The sequence below is a fragment of the Salmo salar genome, chromosome 23, assembly GCF_965601325.2.
Source record: "Salmo salar chromosome 23, fSalSal1, whole genome shotgun sequence".
Classification (NCBI taxonomy): domain Eukaryota; kingdom Metazoa; phylum Chordata; class Actinopteri; order Salmoniformes; family Salmonidae; genus Salmo; species Salmo salar.
In genome coordinates, this window is record NC_138313.1 from 41236357 (window position 1) to 41257061 (window position 20705).

At 42.4% G+C, this 20705-nt stretch overlaps 2 protein-coding genes across 2 annotated transcripts in view; one reads left to right on the forward strand and one right to left on the reverse strand.

Moving 5' to 3' along the window:
• The first annotated feature begins 1626 nt into the window (after positions 1-1626).
• Positions 1627-20705, forward strand: part of slc15a5 (solute carrier family 15 member 5) — a 30097-nt gene continuing 11018 nt past the window's right edge. Inside the window, exons 1-6 of the mRNA XM_014170018.3 lie at positions 1627-2363; positions 6359-6581; positions 17603-17772; positions 18921-19141; positions 19353-19539; positions 19711-19899. Of these exons, the coding sequence (XP_014025493.1) occupies positions 1955-2363; positions 6359-6581; positions 17603-17772; positions 18921-19141; positions 19353-19539; positions 19711-19899 (1399 nt within the window). The 5' untranslated portion in view covers positions 1627-1954. The remainder of the gene's footprint in view (positions 2364-6358; positions 6582-17602; positions 17773-18920; positions 19142-19352; positions 19540-19710; positions 19900-20705) is intronic.
• On the reverse strand, positions 6715-13874 carry LOC106584582 (E3 ubiquitin/ISG15 ligase TRIM25). Its single transcript, XM_014170019.3, has 6 exons — positions 13208-13874; positions 11839-11934; positions 11471-11716; positions 11224-11377; positions 10230-10289; positions 6715-7608 (listed from the first exon to the last, which is right to left on the reverse strand). Exons 1-6 carry the CDS (start codon positions 13781-13783, stop codon positions 7085-7087), a joined length of 1656 nt encoding a protein of 551 aa, XP_014025494.1. The 5' UTR covers positions 13784-13874; the 3' UTR covers positions 6715-7084.

Sequence of the window (20705 nt, forward strand, 5' to 3'; positions counted from 1 at the left end):
CCACAGAAAGCACTGAACTAGGCTGAAACACCTGTATTTTGGAGCTTCCTTACTCAAGAAAGCAAGAGACCATTCTTAGCGAACTGATATGATGCATGTATTAATGCCTAAATAACATGCAAAACATGCAATAGGGCTCAAAACTGGTGGGGCTCTCAACTGCCCCGAATGACGGGTCGCTTTTATAATCTCCACTAGGCACAGCCAGAAGAGGACTGGCCACCCCTCAGAGCCTAGTTCCGCTCTATGTAGCCTTTCTAGTCAGTTTTTCCTAGCCAGTGTTGTTCTACATCTGCATTGCTTGCTGTTGTGGTTTTAGGCTGGATTTCTGTAAAAACACTGTGACATCTGCTGGTGTAAAAAGGGCTTTATAAATACATTTTATTTAATCTGAAATGACACCGAGGACTATCTAAGAAACATTTCGATGTTTCTCTTTCCTTCTGATTACTTGGTTGTGATTACAAACATTTTATTTTCCCATGATACGCCACGCAATGTCTAGCCAATCACCAACGCGGAGCGCGACGCTCCGTGTAGACGCTGTGCAGTGACCACAGCGACATCATGAAGCTAGGGTTGTTACCACAACCACAAAGTTAAAATTGGCTATAGTAAAAAGGTGCTTTTCGATCTTACTTTAAGGTTAGAGCATATGGTTAGCACTGTGGTTAGAATTAGAGTTAAGATTAGGTGTCAAATCATATGTTAAGAAGATAAATTGTAGAAATAGGCGGGGTTTAGTCATAATTCTGACTTTGTGGCTGTGGTAACAAGTGACGACCATGGAAAAATTGATTGACATGGTAATAGACTGTTTTATTTTTTGAAAGTAGGGTAACGTTAAATATTGGAAAATGTACAATGCGGTTATTTTTCTATGGGCCAGGCCAACCATTAGTGAGATCCTATAATAAGTTATAATGTAATTATATGGGTTTGTCCATATGGTGTTCCTATGATGATGGTGTCAGCAGGCAGCCTACATGAATGCAGCGTAATTCCAGGATGACTAGATTATATCAGAGCCAGCCTTGCTTGACAGAGGAGAGATGCAAACAGCTTGGAGACCTGCTGACTCTTCAAGGTCTCACACTTCACACAAGCTGTCTAATTGTGGCAGCACCTCTTCAGGGTGAACCTAAATTAACTTTCACTTTGGAAGACTGCTCTAGCAGCTGAGTGTGACATAATTTAGGTGTCTGTAATGGTGTTGGCCTCTATTTGAATTGTCTGTAATTTGATTTGATATAAACATGTAACATTTTTTGGGGTAGTCTTTTTGGGTGGAGATGAGGGCACAGCCACAGAACTCACTGTTGTCCAAAGGGTTTGATAACAAAACACAGCACCCAGAATTATAGTCTTTGGCTATTTTAGAAAATAATTACGTAAAAAAAAAAAATCAATATAGAAAAAAATATGATTCATTAACTATCAGTTATTCATATCTCCATCATTATTTTTATCAATATACTATAAACATTATCCCTTTATCATTACCTCTGTTTTGTAACAGAGGAGCCCTCAAAACAACAATATTAGTATACCCTCAGAATACCCTGAAGCTCATTTAGAAATATGTCAGGGGCACTTCCTAAATATCTCCTATCACTCACACCTGCATATGGGTCACAGGGAACATATGGCACAGCATAATTTGTACGTGGTGGCCCCCAATCAAACTACTGCTGGGACCTTACCATCCTAGTCAGCAGACACATCTGAGCCACAACAGGATCAACTACAGAGCACCCAGTGCGGACACTTTGATCACTGACACCCCCATTCCGGTTCCAGACCACTCACAGAAAGGTGTATAATTCCAGCCCTGGATTCTACAGTAACTCCTCTTCTGAGAAGGAAGGCGCTCCATCCCAGTGTTTTCTCTCTGTTGTTATATTCTCTTAGACACATTCAGCCAGCCAGGCAGACAGATAACCAGGCAGGCAGTATGGTGGCAGTGGACCTCCAAGGGCTGCCAGAAGAGGGGTGGCACTACCATCAGTTGCGTCGGCCCTCCATGGAAGGGGGGCACCACCAGCTGTGTCGGCCCTCCATGACCCCGTGCCCGAGCAGGGGGCTGCCCCAGAACCGTCCCCAGCAGACCCGCAAAAAGCTCCAAGTCATCATCTGCATCCTGCTGGTGGAGCTGTTTGAGAGGTTCACCTTCTTTGGGATTGTGTGTAACATGATCCTGTTCTGTACGGTGAAGCTGGGCTATGATCACTACCAGGCTGCTACCGTTAACCTGTGCTTTGTGGGGGCCAGTACACTCACTCCTGTGATGGTGGGATGGTTTGCTGATACCTGCCTTGGGAGAACCAAGGTGCTCTACTTGTGTACTCTGCTCCATCTCTTTGGTAAGGTGCTCCTGTTTGTTTTCAAGGGGAGGGGGATGAGTGGAACATTGATGTTGAACACTCATCCTTGTATATTGGTATAGGGAGTACTTATTGTTCAAACCAATTTAATTAGTGGAACATAATTTTTACTGTTTTCAAAGCTTTATTTTCTCAATGCCTAATCATTATCTATCTCTTAATGCGGAATGATTTCTATGGATTATAGTCTCTTAGAGAATTCTGAGTTTACATGTCATTTGCATTGAATGAGAGGATGTGTGGAGTGTGGACTGCACTGCATTATATTGCACTGCAAAACTCATAATGAGAGACAGATGTTTGACTTTGGCTCTGCACTGTGTTATGGCTTCCAACAAAGGTTTTCTACTCCTTCATTCGAAACACCATGGCCATTTGAGCAGCTCAGCTGTAAGGCTAGTTTCGGTCTAGAGCAAGGATGGGAAAACGTTTTGGCTCGAGGGCCACATCAGGATTTTGAAATTCAACGGAGGGCCACATTTTTTGGGGGGACCAATTGTTTGTTAAAATCAGACCGCTGCGCGTCTAGGGCACTGCATTGCAGTGCTTGAGGCGCCACTACAGACCCGGGTTCAATCCCAGGCTGTGTCACAGCTGGCTGTGACTGGGAGACCCATGAGGCGGTGCACAATTTGTCCGGGTTAGGCTGAGATTTCCTTGTCCCGTTGCACTCGAGCGACTCCTGTGGTGGGCCAGGTGCATGCACGCTGATGCAGCTGGCTTCTGGGTTAAGCGGGCATTGTGTCAAGAAGCAGTGCGGCTTGGCTGGGTCGTGTTTCGGAGGATGCACGGCTCTCGACCTTCGCCTCTCCCGAGTCCGTACAGGAGTTGAAGTGATGGGACAACACTGTAACTACCAATTGGATACCACGAAATTGGGGAGAAAAAAGGGCAAAACATTTTTATAAAGTAAAAAGGACCTCGCGGGCCGGATTGAAGTGCCCGATGGGCCGGATACGGCCTGCAGGCCATAATTTGCCCCCCTTCGTCTAGAGACATAAATACATGTACAGTTGAAGTCGGAAGTTTACATACACTTAGGTTGGAGTCATTAAAACTCGTTTTTCAACCACTCCACAAATTTCTTGTTAACAAACTATAGTTTATTTAAGTCGGTTAGGACATCTACTTTGTGCATGACGCAAGTAATTCTTCCAACAATTGTTTACAGACAGATTATTTCACTTATAATTCACTGTATCGCAATTCCAGTGGGTCAGAAGTTTACATATACTAAGTTGACTGTGCCTTTAAACAGCTTGGAAAATGCCAGAAAATGATGTCATGGCTTTAGAAGCTTCTGATAGGTTAATTGACATAATTTTGAGTCAATTGGAGGTGTACCTGTGGATGTATTTCAAGGCCTACCTTCAAACTCAGTGCCTCTTTGCTTGACATCATGGGAAAATCAAAAGAAATCAGCCAAGACCTCAGGAAACAAATTGTGGACCTCCACAAGTCTGGTTCCTCATTGGCAGCAATTTCCAAATGCCTGAAGGTACCACGATCATCTGTACAAACAATAGTATGCAAGTATAAACACCATAGGACCACGCAGCCGTCATACCGCTCAGGAAGGAGACGCATTCTGTCTCCTAGAGATGAACGTACTTTGGTGCGAAAAGTGCAAATCAATCCGATACAAAAGTATCTATATCCACAGTAAAACGAGTCCTACATCAACGTAACCTGAAAGGCCGCTTAGCAAGGAAGAAGCCACTGCTCCAAAACCGCCATAAAAAAAGCCAGACTATGGTTTGCAACTGCACATGGGGACAAAGATCGTACCTTTTGGAGAAATGTCCTCTGGTCTGATAAAACAAAAATAGAACTGTTTGGCCATAATGACCATCTTTATGTTTGGAGGAAAAAGGGGGAGGCTTGTAAGCCGAAGAACACCATCCCAATCGTGAAGCACGGGGGTGGCAGCATCATGTTGTGGGGGTGCTTTGCTGCAGGAGGGACTGGTGCACTTCACCAAATAGATGGCATCATGAGGTAGGAAAATGACGTGGATATATTGAAGAAACATCTCAAGACATCAGTCAGGAAGTTAAAGCTTGGTCGCAAATGGATTTTCCAAATGGACAATGACCCCAAACATACTTCCAAAGTTGTGGCAAAATGGCTTAAGGACAACAAAGTCAAGGTATTGGAGTGGCCATCACAAAGCCCTGACCCCAATCCTATAGAAAATTTGTGGGCAGAACTGAAAAAGCGTGTGCGAGCAAGGAGGCCTACAAACCTGACTCAGTTACACCAGCTCTGTCAGGAGGAATGGGCCAAAATTCACCCAACTTATTGTGGGAAGCTTGTGGAAGGCTACCCGAAACATTTGACCCAAGTTAAACAATTTAAAGGCAATGCTACCAAATACTAATTGAGTGTATGTAAACTTCTGACCCACTGGGAATGTGACGAAAAAAATAAAACCTGAAATAAATCATTCTCTCTACTATTATTCTGACATTTCACATTCTTAAAATAAAGTGGTGATCCTAACTGACCTAAGACAGGGAATTTTTACTAGGATAAAATGTCAGGAATTGTGAAAAACTGAGTTTAAATGTATTTGGCTAAGGTGTATGTAAACGTCTGCCTTCAACTGTAGATGTACATGGGTCTGAGTGCTGTGGGTGACAAATGCATCAGAGGATTGCATGTGCTCAATGCTAGCAGTTGGACCCTGGATGTGAGCTCAAACCAACCCCATTACTTATGATGACTCATTATTTGAATTTTCTGTCTCACGTCAGATTAGCAGCCCGACACACAGTAATAGTATGGGGCAACGTAGGGATCTGAGGAGTAGAGAGCTCAGAGGTAATTCAGCCCTAATGTGTCAATTATTTAGAAGGGATGATCCATCAATCAAATGTATTTTATAAAGCCCTTTTTCCAATAGCAGTTGTCACAGAGTTAGACAACTGAAAATGACAAGGTTCTGAGGAAATAAGTTCTGTAATATTAGAGATAGTGGTGTAACTACAGTTGAGCCCCAGTGCAGGCCTATGCCAACTGACCATGGGAGTCCACCCTCTCTAGCTACATCTTTAAGAACCATGCCTGCTTGTAAAAAGGACTGTTTATTATACCACAACACCTAATGGGTGCTCTCTGTGTCCTGAATTACCCCCACACAGCCTATCTAACTAGCCTCAGTCTACCTGACTAGCATCTCAATAACGTTAGATCCAATGAGACTTAACACATAACATAAGGGAATTATGAGTGCCGCCAAAATCATCTAGCTACCTAGCTATGTATTGAGGTCTAAGTCTTGAAAGCTAATATGCCACTTACAATGGCACATTGATTGCAGTACATTAATTATCAGTACATGTAGTAGCCTTTTGTTTGTCATAGATTTGTGGTTCAGATCAACTAGCCTAGCTCAGCTAGCTAGTTAGCAATTATCTACCTTGATTTAGCAAGTTTTGATTTTCCGACAGTTTGAAATTTTAACAAAATTTGTCCCGATGGCAAAGTACTCCATCTTCCTGGAATATAACTGGTTATGTTATTCTTAAACTGACTGATCTGAGTCTGACGGGTCGTATCAAGACATTTGAAAATCATGGAGCTAGCATCTTAGTACAAAAAAACTTGCATCTTAGATGATGCAAAACATTTAGACTTATCTTTATCTTATCTTAAACTCTAAATTTAACTTCCTTCTGTTTCAGTATTTACCAGCTCTGTCATGTTATGCAGTACATGGCTGAACTTTCAAATGTGTACCCACTTCTACCACCATTTGTCTTACTCTGTGACAACTGCTGTTGGAAAAAGGGCTTTATAAAATACAATTGATTGATGGATCATCCCTTCTAAATAATTGACACATTAGGGCTGAATTACTTCTGAGCTCTCTACTTCTCAGATCCCTACTTTGCCCCATACAACTGACATTTTCCCAACCAAATAAAATCCCTCTAATGAAATTCTGATTCCACTCCCCCGTACTCCCTCAGGCACAGCCATGCTCCCAGTGGTGGCGTTCCCGTTCGAGGACTTCTACATCGACACGCACAACATGATTCACCAGATGGAGCACCGGGAGCAGCACATCCTGTTCTACACTGGCCTGCTTGCAGCTGCCCTGGGCATCGGGGGCATCCGTGCCATCCTCTGTCCCGTGGGGGCATACAAACTACAGGGCTACGACCAGCACCAGTTGCTCTCCTTCTTCAACTGGTGGGTTGTTGCATTACAGAGGGGTGTGTATGTGCTCAACAGGGTAGAGGTGATGCCTTGAAACACTAACTAAACTCTACTATACACATTTAACCTGTTGTATTGGACAAAAAAAGTCAGCAAAAACAGGGAGTTAAAGTCATACCAATCTTACTTTAATTTGATTAATCTGACATCAATCACAAATACATATGAAGCCATGAGTGCTTGCCCATCTACTAATATAGACAAGCTGAAATTGATTGGTCAATATCTGGAATCAAAAATAAAAATAAAAAATAAAATTGTATTTGTCACATGCGCCATGAAATGCTTACAAGCCCTTAAGCAAAATATTGTCACTCCTTTTTAAACAGTGCAATGCTTTTTACAAAAGGATCTGGCACAGCATATTTAACAAAAATAAAGTGAGTAAAGCGCCAGTAGAGCAAGCGAAGGGTTAGTGTACCAGGACCATAACATGTTAGGAGGGCTTTGAGTGTTGTTAGACAATTGTCATACCTTTAGTGGCATATCTTTAGAGATGATCCTAAATCAACTCCAAACCCAGGATAGAGGGGCTCAGTGAATATAGTCTGGACTCTGTGGAGGAGGGTCATTGTGTCAGAGATGCTGTAGAAGGACAGAGTACCTGCCTTATGATCCAGGTACACTCCTACTCTGGAGGCGCGGGGTACAGGGATGTTGGTTTTGTTGTTATTATTGTGCCAGAATGAACAACTGGACGGAGAGCAGACCAAACTCCAGGACTGATCATTGTGTCCAAAACAACAGTCATTGCCCCAACCTTTCCTGCTGATCCCTCTGTATGAGACTGCCACATCAACGATGCCCCCGCTCCACTCTACCTCCCAGTAGCAGGTTTCAGACAGACCCACCTTGCACAGAGCCTGGTGATAGTAAGTAAACCTGTCTATATGGTCTGAATAGGCCTGGGCCTTGTCACTCCATGCTATCTCCTTGTTTCTGCTCGACAGAGAGAGAGTTGCACATGCTGTGTTGGGATCCACTTCCATGGTACGACAGTCTGCAAAAGAGGTCGTAAAACATACTAGGTCAGGTGTGTGTGTGTGTGTGTGTGTGTGTGTGTGTGTGTGTGTGTGTGTGTGTGTGTGTGTGTGTGTGTGTGTGTGTGTGTGTGTGTGTGTGTGTGTGTGTGTGTGTGTGTGTGTGTGTGTGTGTGTGTGTGTGTGTGTGTGTGTGTGTGTGTGTGAGAGAGAGAGAGATGGGAGGAGGCAAAGAGAGAGAGAAAGGGGGAGGTTGAGAGAGACGCGGGAGTGAAATAAGAATGGGTGCGTAGCAATATTGTGGGCATCGAGAAACAAGGCGGTGATTGGAGATGAAAAAGAACAGAGGCTACGGAGAGAAAGGTTGAGATGGAGGAAGCAGAAGTGTTGTTTGAAGATGACTGGACAATAGTGAAGTCCAAGAATGGAACAAAAGGGGCAAACATTTATTCTGATGAATCGTTGGTTGTTGGAGTACATTTTTTGGATAAGGATGTTTATTTGGGAAACCCTTTTGAAGTCACAAGGATGGTGAAGAAGGCACTGGGAAAAGACGATGCTGTCAAAGTAACCAGGAGTGGTATGGTGTTGATATCATGTGTATCTAAAGAGCAAAAGGAGTGTACATTGTGGTTTGTGTAATTATTGACGCATGAAGTGGACAGCTGGGCGTTGGGTCAGTAACCGAAAGGTAGCTGGTTCTAATCCCCGCCAACTAGGTGAAAAATCTGACGATGTGCCCTTGAGCAAGGCACTTAACCCGAATTGCTCCTGTAAGTCGATCTGGATAAGAGCATCTGCTAAATTATGAAAAATGTAAGGATCAGAGCCTTTTTTTCAATTTCCGCCTAAAATTACATACCCAAATCTAACTGCCTCTAGCTCAGGACCTGAAGCAAGGATATGCATATTCTTGATACCATTTCAAAATAAACACTTTGAAGTTTGTGGAAATGTGAAAGTAATGTAGGAGAATATCACATTAGATCTGGTAAAAGAAAATACAAAGAAAGAAATGCATTTTTTGTTGTTGTTGTTTTTCATCATCTTTGAAATTTAAGAGAAAGGCCGCAATGTATTATTGCATTTTAGGCGCAATTTAGATTTTGGCCACTAGATGTACGAAGCTTTAGACTGAATCAATGAACCATTGCATTACTGCCGAAAATGTATCAAGTCTGGCCAAATGTGCCTTATTGGTTTATTGATACATTTTCAAGTACATAACTGTGCACTCTCCTCAAACAATAGCATGGTATTATTTCACTGTAATAGCTACTGTAAATTGGACAGAGCAGTTAGATTAACAAGAATGTAAGCTTTCTGCCCATATAAGACATGTCTATGTCCTGGGAAATGTTCTTGTTACTTACAATGTCATGCTAATCACATTAGCGCACGTTAGCTCAACCGTCTGCTTTTCCTTCACTCTGCGGTCCAACTCGGTCCAACGATCTCAATTGGGTTGAGGCCAGGGGATTGTGGAGGCCAGGTCATCTGATGCAGCACTCCATCAATCTCCTTCTTGGTTAAATAGCCCTTACACAGCATGGAGGTGTGTTGGGTCAATGTCCTGTTAAAGACAAATGATAGTCCCACAACGCGCAAACCAGATGGGATGGCGTATCGCTGCAGAATGCTGTGGTAGCCATGCTGGTTAAGTATGCCTTGAATTCGAAATAATGACAGTGTCACCAGTAAAGCACCATCACACCTCCTCCTCCATGCTTCACAGTGGGAACCACACATGCGGAGATAATCCGTTCACCTACTCTGCGTCTCACAAAGACATGGCGGTTCGAACCAAATATCTCAAATATGGAGTCATCAGACCAAAGGACAGATTTCCACCGGTCTAATGTCCATTGCTCGTGATTCTTGGCCCAAGCAAGTCTCTTCTTCTGATTGGTGTCCTTTAGTAGTGGTTTCTTTGCAGCAATGCGACCATAAAGGCCTGATTCACGAAGTTTCCTCTGAACAGTTGTTGTTGAGATGTGTCTGTTACTTGAACTCTGTGAAGCATTTATTTGGGCTGCAATTTCGGAGGCTGGTAACTCTAATGAACTTATCCTCTGCAGCAGAGGTAACTCTGGGTCTTCCTTTCCTGTGGCGGTCCTCATGAGAGACAGTTTCATCATAGCGCTTGTTGTTTCTTTTGACTGCACTTGAAGAAACTTTCAAAGTTCTTTACATTTTCCGGATTGACTGACCTTCATGTCTGAAGGTAATGATGGACTGTCGTTTCTCTTTGCTTATTTGTGCTGTTCTTGCCATAATATTGACTTGGTCTTTTACCAAATAGGGCTATCTTCTGTATCCCACCCCTACATTTTCACAACACAACTGATTGGCTCAAACGCACTAAGAAATTCCACAAATGAACATTTAACAAGGCACACGTGTTAAATTAAATGCATTTCAGGTGACAACCTCATGAAGCTGGTTGAGAGAGTGTGCAAGAATATTGTAAAATTAAAGAAAAACCCTTGAATGAGTGGGTGTGTCCCACATTATTTTATTTTGGGGAGCTTTACTATCCAGCCTCACAGTAGGTGGCGGAATGCACATGTAATTGTTGCGAACACCATTATACCAAAGAAGAAGAAGAAGAGCACCAGAGGCAAAAATAATTATTACTCACGTTTCAAAAATCCAGTTCTCGTACTGTACTCTTGCACAGATGATGAAGATGGTTTTGTCACTATGAAGACAGATAGAGTGAGAGTCATTCACAAAACTTGCACCATAGAATTACAAAACTTTTATACTTTAACCAGAAACGTACCAAGAGCAAGTTGAACCATTATGTATTACTTCTCACTGCAATTCAACCACCTTAATAATGATTTTATGATTTTTCACTTGACATACTATATGTATAAATTATACTCAACCAAAATATAAATAAATAAAAATAAATTCATTAGGCCTTATTTTATGTATTTCACATGACTGGGAATACAGATATAATGCATCTTGATCTCATCACGGTATTTCTGTGCATTCAAATTGCCATCGATAAAATGCAATTGTGTTCTTTGTCCGTAGCTTATGCCTGCCCATACTATAACACCACCGCCACCATGGGGCATTCTGTTCACAACATTGACATCAGCAAACCGCTCAGCCACACAACGCCATACATGTGGTCTGCGGTTGTGAGGCTGGTTGGATGTACTGCCAAATTCTCTAAAATGCCTTTGGAGGTAGCTTATGGTAGAGAAATGAACATTCAATTCTCTGGCAACAGCTCTGGTGGACATTCCTGCAGTCAGTATGCCAATTACACACTCCTCAAAACTTGAGATATCTGTGGCATTGTGTTGTGTGACAAAACTGCACATTTTAGAGTGGCCTTTTATTGTCCCCGGCACAAGGTGCACCTGTGTAATGATCATGCTGTTTAATCAGCTTCTTGATATGCCACACCTGTCAGTTGGTTGGATTATCTTGGAAAATGAGAAATGCTCACTAACAGGGATGTAAACAAACTTTTTCACAACATTTGAGAAAAATAATCTATTTTTGCATATGGAAAATTTCTGGGATCTTTTATTTTAGCTCATGAAACACGGGACCAACACTTGACATGTTGCGTTTATATTTCAGTGTAGATAAGATTCTACTAGCCATACACATATTTTTTTCGAGACAAGTCAACATCTTGTCGGTTTCCTCCTTGCATGTATTTTCCATTCTCTCCTTCTGTTCAGAGACAAATTTCTTCACTGCTTCAAAACTGCTAGGAAATGCCTTTGGTCCAGGAGGGTCACAGAGAGAATCGATACTCTGAAAATAAATTCAGAATGAATTGAGTCAAAGACTTCTGGAGCTCAAACACAATTCACTGACAACATTGTCTAAGACAGAGAGTAACGTTACCTGGAGGAAATGGATGTGATCCTCTGTGTGTGAGAGCTGCTCCAGCTCAGAATCTCTCCTCTTTAACTCAGAAACCTCCTGCTCCAGTTGCTCCAGGAGTCCTTCAGCCTGACTCACTCCAGCCTTCTCCTGGGCTCTGATCTGCTCCTTCACCTCAGAACGCCTTCTCTCAATGGAGCGGATATATGAAAGGACGTGCATGGTACACATTCTCTCAAAGTCATCCACAGCTACCCATGAAGACTCCTGTTAGGACAGAAAAACACAGCTCTCACCAGGACTGTAAACCCCTGTTCCTCTTGGCTCCCCAAACCCAGATCCCCAGCACCATTGACACCCACATCATTTGAACCTTGATTTAAACTCACCTTAATGGCATCTACAGCCTGTCTCAGCTCCTGCACCTCCTTCTCTCTCCTCTGGGCTCTCTGCTTCCCTTCCTCCTGTGTTTCTCCCAACTGTTGCTGCTCAAAAACACATCACATTACATACTTTACTAGTAGAAACTCTGCCATACCAAAAGGAAATCTCTTTGAGAGTTCAGCATACTTATCTAAGTTGCCTACATGTTGGGGTGGTTTCCCGACACAGATCAAGCCTACTCCCGGACTAAACAGCATGTTGGGGTGGTTTCCCGACACAGATCAAGCCTACTCCCGGACTAAACAGCATGTTGGGGTGGTTTCCCAGACACAGATCAAGCCTACTCCCGGACTAAACAGCATGTTGGGGTGGTTTCCCAGACACAGATCAAGCCTAATTCCGGACTAAACAGCATGTTGGGGTGGTTTCCCAGACACAGATCAAGCCTAATTCCGGACTAAACAGCATGTTGGGGTGGTTTCCCAGACACAGATCAAGCCTACTCCCGGACTAAACAGCATGTTGGGGTGGTTTCCCAGACACAGATCAAGCCTACTCCCGGACTAAACAGCATGTTGGGGTGGTTTCCCAGACACAGATCAAGCCTAATTCCGGAATAAACAGCATGTTGGGGTGGTTTCCCAGACACGGATCAAGCCTACTCCCGGACTAAACAGCATGTTGGGGTGGTTTCTCAGACACGGATCAAGCCTAAACCTGGACAGCATTTTAAATTAAGATTCTCTATTAAAGTTGCACTATGGAGAAATCACTCAGCTGTTTCCTGGTTGCTAAAACTCAAATAGTTCGCCTAATTTCAGTTTATGTGACAAAATAAGCAAGTATAGTGTAGAGAGTCGTACCATCTAAACCGCTGGAAAATATATTTTCCATTACCAAAAATATTGTTGTTTCAGCTGTTTGAAGCTGGTGAACAAAACCGAAAGTAAAATATTTTAAGAACGGGAAGCATAGAAATAGCGCACATAGAACATATCTACTGCTTCTTAGACTTGCTTTCAAGTAGAATGACAGATCTATAACTCACATTTCTATGTTAATTTAGTCAGGTCGCCCAAAATATTACATATTGCCACTTTATGCTTGTTTTTAGTCCAGGACTAGGTTAATTGATGTCTGGGAAACCCACCCTTTATGTTTTAGTGAGGGCTGGCAAGATGGACCTGCCTGGGTTATGTAGCACTTGCTACTCTATAATGGTGGATATTACATTGAAGGTATGCTAATAGATTCAATTTTTTGTTGGATCGGTTGACATTAATGTCATGTGGTTTGATCCCTCCAATAATGATGCAATTCTTTATGTAAACAAGTATACTGCATATAATGGGAGCGTAATATTCAGCATATTACCTGTTTCTGAGTCCTCTCTGCTGCAGCTGACACTGTATCATGGCCTTTATGTTCATCCATTGTACACAGATAACAGATACACTGCTGATCGGTACGACAGTAAACCTCCAGCAGTTTGTCATGATGAGAGCAGATATTCTCCTGTAGATCTGTCACTGCATTGACAAGCTTATGCTTCTTTAGTGGGGGCACATAGTAGTGAGGCTGGAGATGAGTCTCACAGTAAGAGGCCAGACACACCAGACAGGACTTGACAGCTTTGAGTTTTTTCCTAGTGCAGACATCACACTCCACATCTTCAGGTTCAGCATAACAGTGTGCAGGAGTGGTACCTTGGAAATCTGCCATTTTCAAATTCTCCAACACTTCAGCCAGCACGGTGTTTTTCTTCAGAGTAGGCCTTGGAGTGAAGGTCTGTCTGCACTGTGGACAGCTGTAGACACCTTTCAGATCATCCTGATCCCAGCTTTCTTTAATACAGCCCATACAGTAACTGTGTCCACAGGCAGTAGTCACCGGATCCTTCAGTAGATCCAGACAGATGGAGCAACAGAACAGTTCCTGATTGTCAGCCATTTTAGTGCTTTCACCCGAAAGTTGAGCAACAGCTTGTCAAAGATTATTTTCTGTTTCATTGAGGGAGTGGCTTCCTACTGGGCTGTGAAACTCTGTGTCTACAGGGGATGTGGTTTGGATGGAAGTCAAACTAAGAAGATGACGTTGCATACAGCTGTGTCTGAAGGGAAAAGTAACCAGATCCTTCAGTAGATCCAGACAGATGGAGTACCATAACAGTTCTAGATTGTCAGCCATTTTGGTGCTCTCTCCTGTAGGTTAAGCAATGGCAGTGTCAAAGATGACTTTCTGTTTCATTGAGCTCTACACCAGAGGACAGGGAGTAGCTTCCTACTTGACTGTGTACTCTGTATCTACAGGGGTCGTGGTTTCTTTGATAAGGAAATGTAGTGTTGGGTAATAGGCAGATATTTATGCCAGTGTTTATGTTACATATTTGAAATACGTATTTTAATTTTAATTACTTAGGTCATTTGAATTATGCTGGGCTGAACTTTACTACTGTAATTTGTATTTTCAAAATTCTAAAGACTTTTCTATGCTATTTTCTTTTATCGCGGTTCGCATCTTGTGAACCCTTTCACCCTTCCACCCTGCAATGGTATCAGAAGTCTGATTGAACTATGGTGTGATAAGAGCGTCTGCTAAATGAACTAAATATAAATGTATATGTAATTTTTTATAAATACTTTGTTGAGGGAAAATATACTTGATACGATTGTGATATGTTGCTGTCTCACGCAGCTATCTTAAGGTGATATACTAATGCACCAATTGAAAGTCGCTCTGGCTTTGCCAAGTCGATTTTGCTGCACATGCAGGGTGACTAGAATATTCTGTTTGTTCCCCCGTGCCCAGATAATCACAGTGCTCGTTTCCACCTGATTTTCTAAAACCCGTTTCAGGGAAAGCCAGCCCCTGCAATGGTTTCTTATCACGGAATGAATTGCTGGACCTGCTTAAAAATACATAAAAATAAAACAAATCCTGAGTTGGTGTTTCAGCCCAATGGAAACCTTTCTTATTACAGACTGAATTGCTTGGTCTAGTATAACGCTGAGGTAAGGGTCTGGGGAAATGTAACCGCTCTCAAATTCACAAATGGAATACAAAGAAATCTCTATAATATTGCACGAGTAATTCAACCCCGCTAGAGTCTCAGTAGAGAAATGAATGAAAATATGAAAACATAAGGTCAATTAGTTACAAATATACAGTATTACCTAATGCACCCTAGAGCCATTCAATAATTCAGCTATTCAATAATCAAACACAGAAGCCCTAGCACACTTGATGGATTTCACTGGTGAGGAGGTAGGTGTGTTAGCAGACATGGTCACACGCACGCACGCACGCACGCAGATGGGCAGTATTTATGTTACATGTATTTGAAATATGTATATTGTAATTTTAATTACACTGAACTACACTCCAATGTAATTTGTATTTTCAAGCTTGAAAATTCAAGCCCCTTGGGTGCTGCCATAGAGTTACACTAGAAGTGCCCATCCAAGAAGGCTCAAAATGTTAGCTATCAGGCTATCAGTCATCATCATGAATCAAGTCGACAAACTACTGGCAAATCCTTTTTAATCCTTGTCATATGAAGAGAAATAATGAAGAGAAAAATGTATCGGTGCTCACCAACCATTGGACATAAACATTACACAACAAGTTGGAAATCGCAAATTCAACAATGAGTGGTTTGGAAGGAGTCAGTGGCTAACTGCAAGCATTGCAAAGCAATCACTAGCCTGCTATTGAGTGGGTGTGTGGTCCAAATCTGGGTTTAAGGGTCTCTTTTCCAAGCTTAAAAGGATAAACATTCAACATTGGCCATGGTGTCAATCCAGCATGACTTCTGCCGCACTCAAAGCAACCTGAAACTCAGAACTGGGAAATCTAATTTCAGTAAGTTCAAGACAACTGGTAACTCTGGAAAAAAAACACAATCTCCGACTGGGCAAATAGGTTTTTGAACGGTCATTCAACTCGGAATTGCAAGTCGGGAACTTGGGCCACTTTCTAGAGCGCCGGCATGAAGATCACTGACGTCATCATGATTCAAACTTTTTTTTTCATAGTTCCCAGTTGTCTTGAAAGCACCATAAATTCAGAGAATGCCAGACTTTGATGACAAAGTTTGATGACAAAATTTGCCCACGAAGGACCACAGCGCCACCTTCCTGTTCAAGTGAGCACAGCACAATAAGGTGAGTCCAAAAATGTATTGTATGCTGCTGCATAAATTATGTAATATGCTAGGGTGTTATGTATAGTGTAGCTAAGAAAGCAATACTAATTGTATGTTGTGTAGTAAGCTGTTAGTTGCCCATGTGCCTCACCCTAATAATTTGGTCCCGTTTGCCCTCCTAATTTTGCCTACTGTTCTGACTTGGTGGTGCACATGTAGCCTATAACCCGTTTTAGAGAAATGTAACGTTAATCATCGAATATTGTAAGAGCTTTCATTGTCTGCTTATATGCCCCCTTTATCTATCCTATGGTTCTGACTTGGTGTACAAGGAGAATACTGTAACAACGGCCAATGTTATGAATTCTGTTGCTGTACATTTCAAAAGTGCTGAACAAATAGTTATATTGACTACTTCCGTCCTAGCTCACTCATTAATGTCTTAATGGAAATTACAGATTGCCTCATCCGCTCGTCGTCCCCTTATGCCATAGTTTGTACATCTCAATTGTCAGTTAAAACCACATTTGTTTAAGCAAGTCAGTCATACCAGCTATGTTTTTTAAAAGGAATGAACTGGTTCGCTGCCAGACAAGGCTCCGCTGATAGCCAAGTGTATCAGTGGTAAGGTGTTGGGACTCTGCTGTTGGGACAGCTTTTGGGGGGGTTGTTTTCCCCACCAAGATTTACATGCAAAAATCGCTACTGGATAGGGGTATGGTTTTAAGTTTGTTGGTGGCTGACTCTCCCAAGATATCAGTGCAGATATCAATCGCAGCAGGGAGTATGAGATCTTCTCTGCTGGTGTGGGCTTTTTTGCACTTAGCAATGCGCTGGGCCGCAAGGTATGATGCGCAAAGTGCCTTTCTTGTACCGTGTGTGTTGAGAAATCTGTAATTTCTTTGCATCAGTGTGTGTAGCTAGTCATTTCACCACTGCGGACACGCTGCATGTGTAAAGTCAGCAACAATAAGCGATGCACCGTTTGCCTTTCAACTTAATGTTTTATTTTAAAAACATATATATATTATATATAATATATATATGTTCCTGTACAAGTCCCCGACCCCCAGTTGAGAATCACTGTGCTAAATGTCAAAAATGTCAAAGTAAAAAAGAACAGTTGAAAAGCATGCTGGGTATTAAAATAATGACCTCGGCACCCAAAAGAAGGCCAATAATAATACCCAGTGTGCTTTGCGATTGTTCATTTTCTTATTTAAATTTTAATGTTTGTCATTTAGCAGACACTCATAACCAGAGCAACTTATAAGGCATTCAACTAAAAACTATTCAACTAAAAAAGATTGTTAGCATTACTGAGAATGTTGTTGTAGTGAAGGTGTGTACTTGAAAATGTATTTACCTGTATGTATTTGTAGTTTGTCTAACTACAACTACAAAAGTATTTTGTATTTTAGTTTGATACATTGTTCTTTAGAGTATATTGTATTTGTAACAAGATCCATTTTCATGTATCTTTTTCCAATCTCTTTGTTGATATATAGTCTCTCAGTGACTAGCTGATTTGGTTAAGGGTACCAAGATTAATGTGGAGATCACAGGGCCTGCATTTCATTCCAAAAAGTTTCCCCTCAAGCCTGGTTGTTATGTTGTCCTCTCAGGTTCTACTGGCTGGTGAACCTGAACTCGATGATAGTGTTTCTGGGTATCGCCTACATCCAGCAGTCAGTGGCCAACAACCTGGGCTTCCTCATCCCCTTCATGTCTGTGCTGCTGATGCTCATCGCCATACACATGGTCCGCAACAACCTCATCTTCAGGTCCAAGAAAGGTAACACAACCTCAACCTCACCTTCAGGTCCAAGAAAGGTAACACAACCTCAACCTCACCTTCAGGCCCAAGAAAGGTAACACAACCTCAGACAGTCTCACCTTTGTGTTACAGTGTATGTATATACCTATATTTTTGTGATCTATTCTAGTATTGATGTGGTTGTTGTGGTCTATTCTAGTATTGATGTGGTTGTTGTGGTCTATTCTAGTATTGATGTGGTTGTTGTGGTCTATTCTAGTATTGATGTGGTTGTTGTGGCCTGTTCTAGTATTGATGTGGTTGTTGTGGTCTATTCTAGTATTGATGTGGTTGTTGTGGTCTATTCTAGTATTGTTGTGGTCTATTCTAGTATTGATGTGGTTGTTGTGGTCTATTCTAGTATTGATGTGGTTGTTGTGGTCTATTCTAGTATTGATGTGGTTGTTGTGGCCTGTTCTAGTATTGATGTGGTTGTTGTGGTCTATTCTAGTATTGATGTGGTTGTTGTGGCCTGTTCTAGTATTGATGTGGTTGTTGTGGTCTATTCTAGTATTGTTGTGGTCTATTCTAGTATTGATGTGGTTGTTGTGGTCTATTCTAGTATTGATGTGGTTGTTGTGGTCTATTCTAGTATTGATGTGGTTGTTGTGGTCTATTCTAGTATTGATGTGGTTGTTGTGGTCTATTCTAGTATTGATGTCGTTGTTGTGGTTTTTTCTAGTATTGATGTTGATAGGTTCTGATTTCTAAACTTGAAATGTGAAATATCCCTGGTTTCAGTCTGGTTTCAGTTGTAATTTGAATTACTTGCTTCACCAGACATGAATGGTTATGTGTAGGAGGAATGTATATGGTGCGCTCAATTAAGATTGCCAACCTGCTGGCTCATATCCAATCACATGATTGCCATCACTGATAAGGGTGGAGAGCTGTGGATTAATAGGGCCCCAGGTCAGGTCACAATAAGGGAGAAGGAACAGTTTATTACCCACATCACTTAACTTCCTGCCTAAAGTGGACTATATATACTTGTGCTGGTGGGAACATGTCTTTGTCTGCTCAGCTGTCTGACCTATTGGGTGAATAAACTTGGTTTGAGCTTTCCCTAGTTGTCCATTAGTTTTTACTCTGTTTATTTAGAACCTTACATTGTGGTTGTTGTGCAGGCAGTTCCCTGCTGACCACTCTAGGGGTGTTCCTGAACTCTCTGAAGATGTGCTGCCTACACTACCGCCACCTGAGTGGAGATGTAGCCAGCTGGTTGGACCGCGCCAAGGAGAACAACGGGGGGCGCTACAGTGAGACACACGTGGAGAACGTCAAGGTCCTGGCAAGGCTCTTCCCCCTGTACGGCTTGCAGATACTGTACCGCGCCTGCATCACTCAGGCAGGTCAATGTAATGGAGAACATCAGGGCTCTTCACTGACATGCTTCACAGGACATTTTTACAACATTTTCAGGTCCTTGCTTAATTTCAGTGGAAAGTGCAATATATAATTTTTCAGATATTGGGGATAAAAAAAGGAAAATCTATAATGCTTATTTATAATAAAAAAAGTTGTCATAGAATCTGTTGTGACCCTGACCTCTCCCACAGATTCCATCAGGTTACTATATTCAGACCATGAACTCTAACCTGCACCTGAACGGCTTCCTCCTGCCCATCGGTGCCATGAACCTCATCAGCATCCTACCTCTGCTGCTGCTGGCCCCTCTCATGGAGTGCATCACCTCCTGCTACCTGTCCATGGAGAAAACACCCTTCTCCCCCGCCAGAGTCATCAGTAGGCATGCACACATGGCACACACACACGGCACACACACAGATACACATGGCACACAAGCATGCACACACATGCACAAATACCACCCTCATCAGTGACTCAGTCAATGTTCATGTCTCTCTCTCCGTATCTCTCTCTGTTTCTCTCCCTCTCCCCTCCCTCCTCTCCCAGCACTGGGTCATGCGTGTGCGTCCCTGTCTGTCCTGGTAGCGGGCCTGTCTGAGGTCCACAGGAAGGGCTATCCTCTGACAGAGCAGGCCCTGTCAGGGAAGGTGCTTCAGGTGTCCTCCATGGCCTGCTTCCAGCTGGCTCCCCAGTACATCCTACTGGGTCTGGCTGAGGCCCTCGTCACCCCCTCCTGTGAGTGACAGAGAGCCAGCATGTATTTCTGACACACCTATTGCTACTACACTGTTCGTACACAGAGACAAACTGGGTTAGAGATTTAGAATGTCAATGGACAGCATACAGTTGAAGTCGGACGTTTACATACACCTTAGCCAAATATATTTAAACTCAGTTTTTCTCAATTCCTGACTTTAAATCCTAGTAAAAATTCCCTGTTTTAGGTCAATTAGGATTACCACACAGAACAATAGTAGAGAGAATGATTTATTTCAGCTTTTATTTCTTTCATCACATTCCCAGTGGGTCAGATGTTTATATACACTCAGTTAGTATTTGGTAGCATTGCCTTTAAATTGTTTAACTTGGGTCAAATGTTTCGGGTAGCCTTCCACAAGCTTCCCACAATAAGTTGGGTGAATTTTGGCCCATTCGTCCTGACAGAGCTGGTGTAACTGAGTCGGGTTTGTAGGCCTCCTTGCTCACACACGCTTTTTCAGTTCTGCCCACAAATCTTCTATAGGACTGAGGTCAGGGTTTTGTGATGGCCACTCCAAGACCTTGACTTTGTTGTCCTTAAGCCATTTTGCCACAACTTTGGAAGTATGCTTGGGGTCATTGTCTATTTGGAAGACCCATTTGCGACCAAGCTTTAACTTCCTGACTGATGTCTTGAGATGTTGCTTCAATATATCCACATAATTTTCCTCCCTCATGATGCCATCTATTTTGTGAAGTGCACCAGTCCCTCCTGCAAAGCACCCCATATCATGATGCTGCCACCTCCGTGCTTCACGTTTGGGATGGTGTTCCCCGGCTTG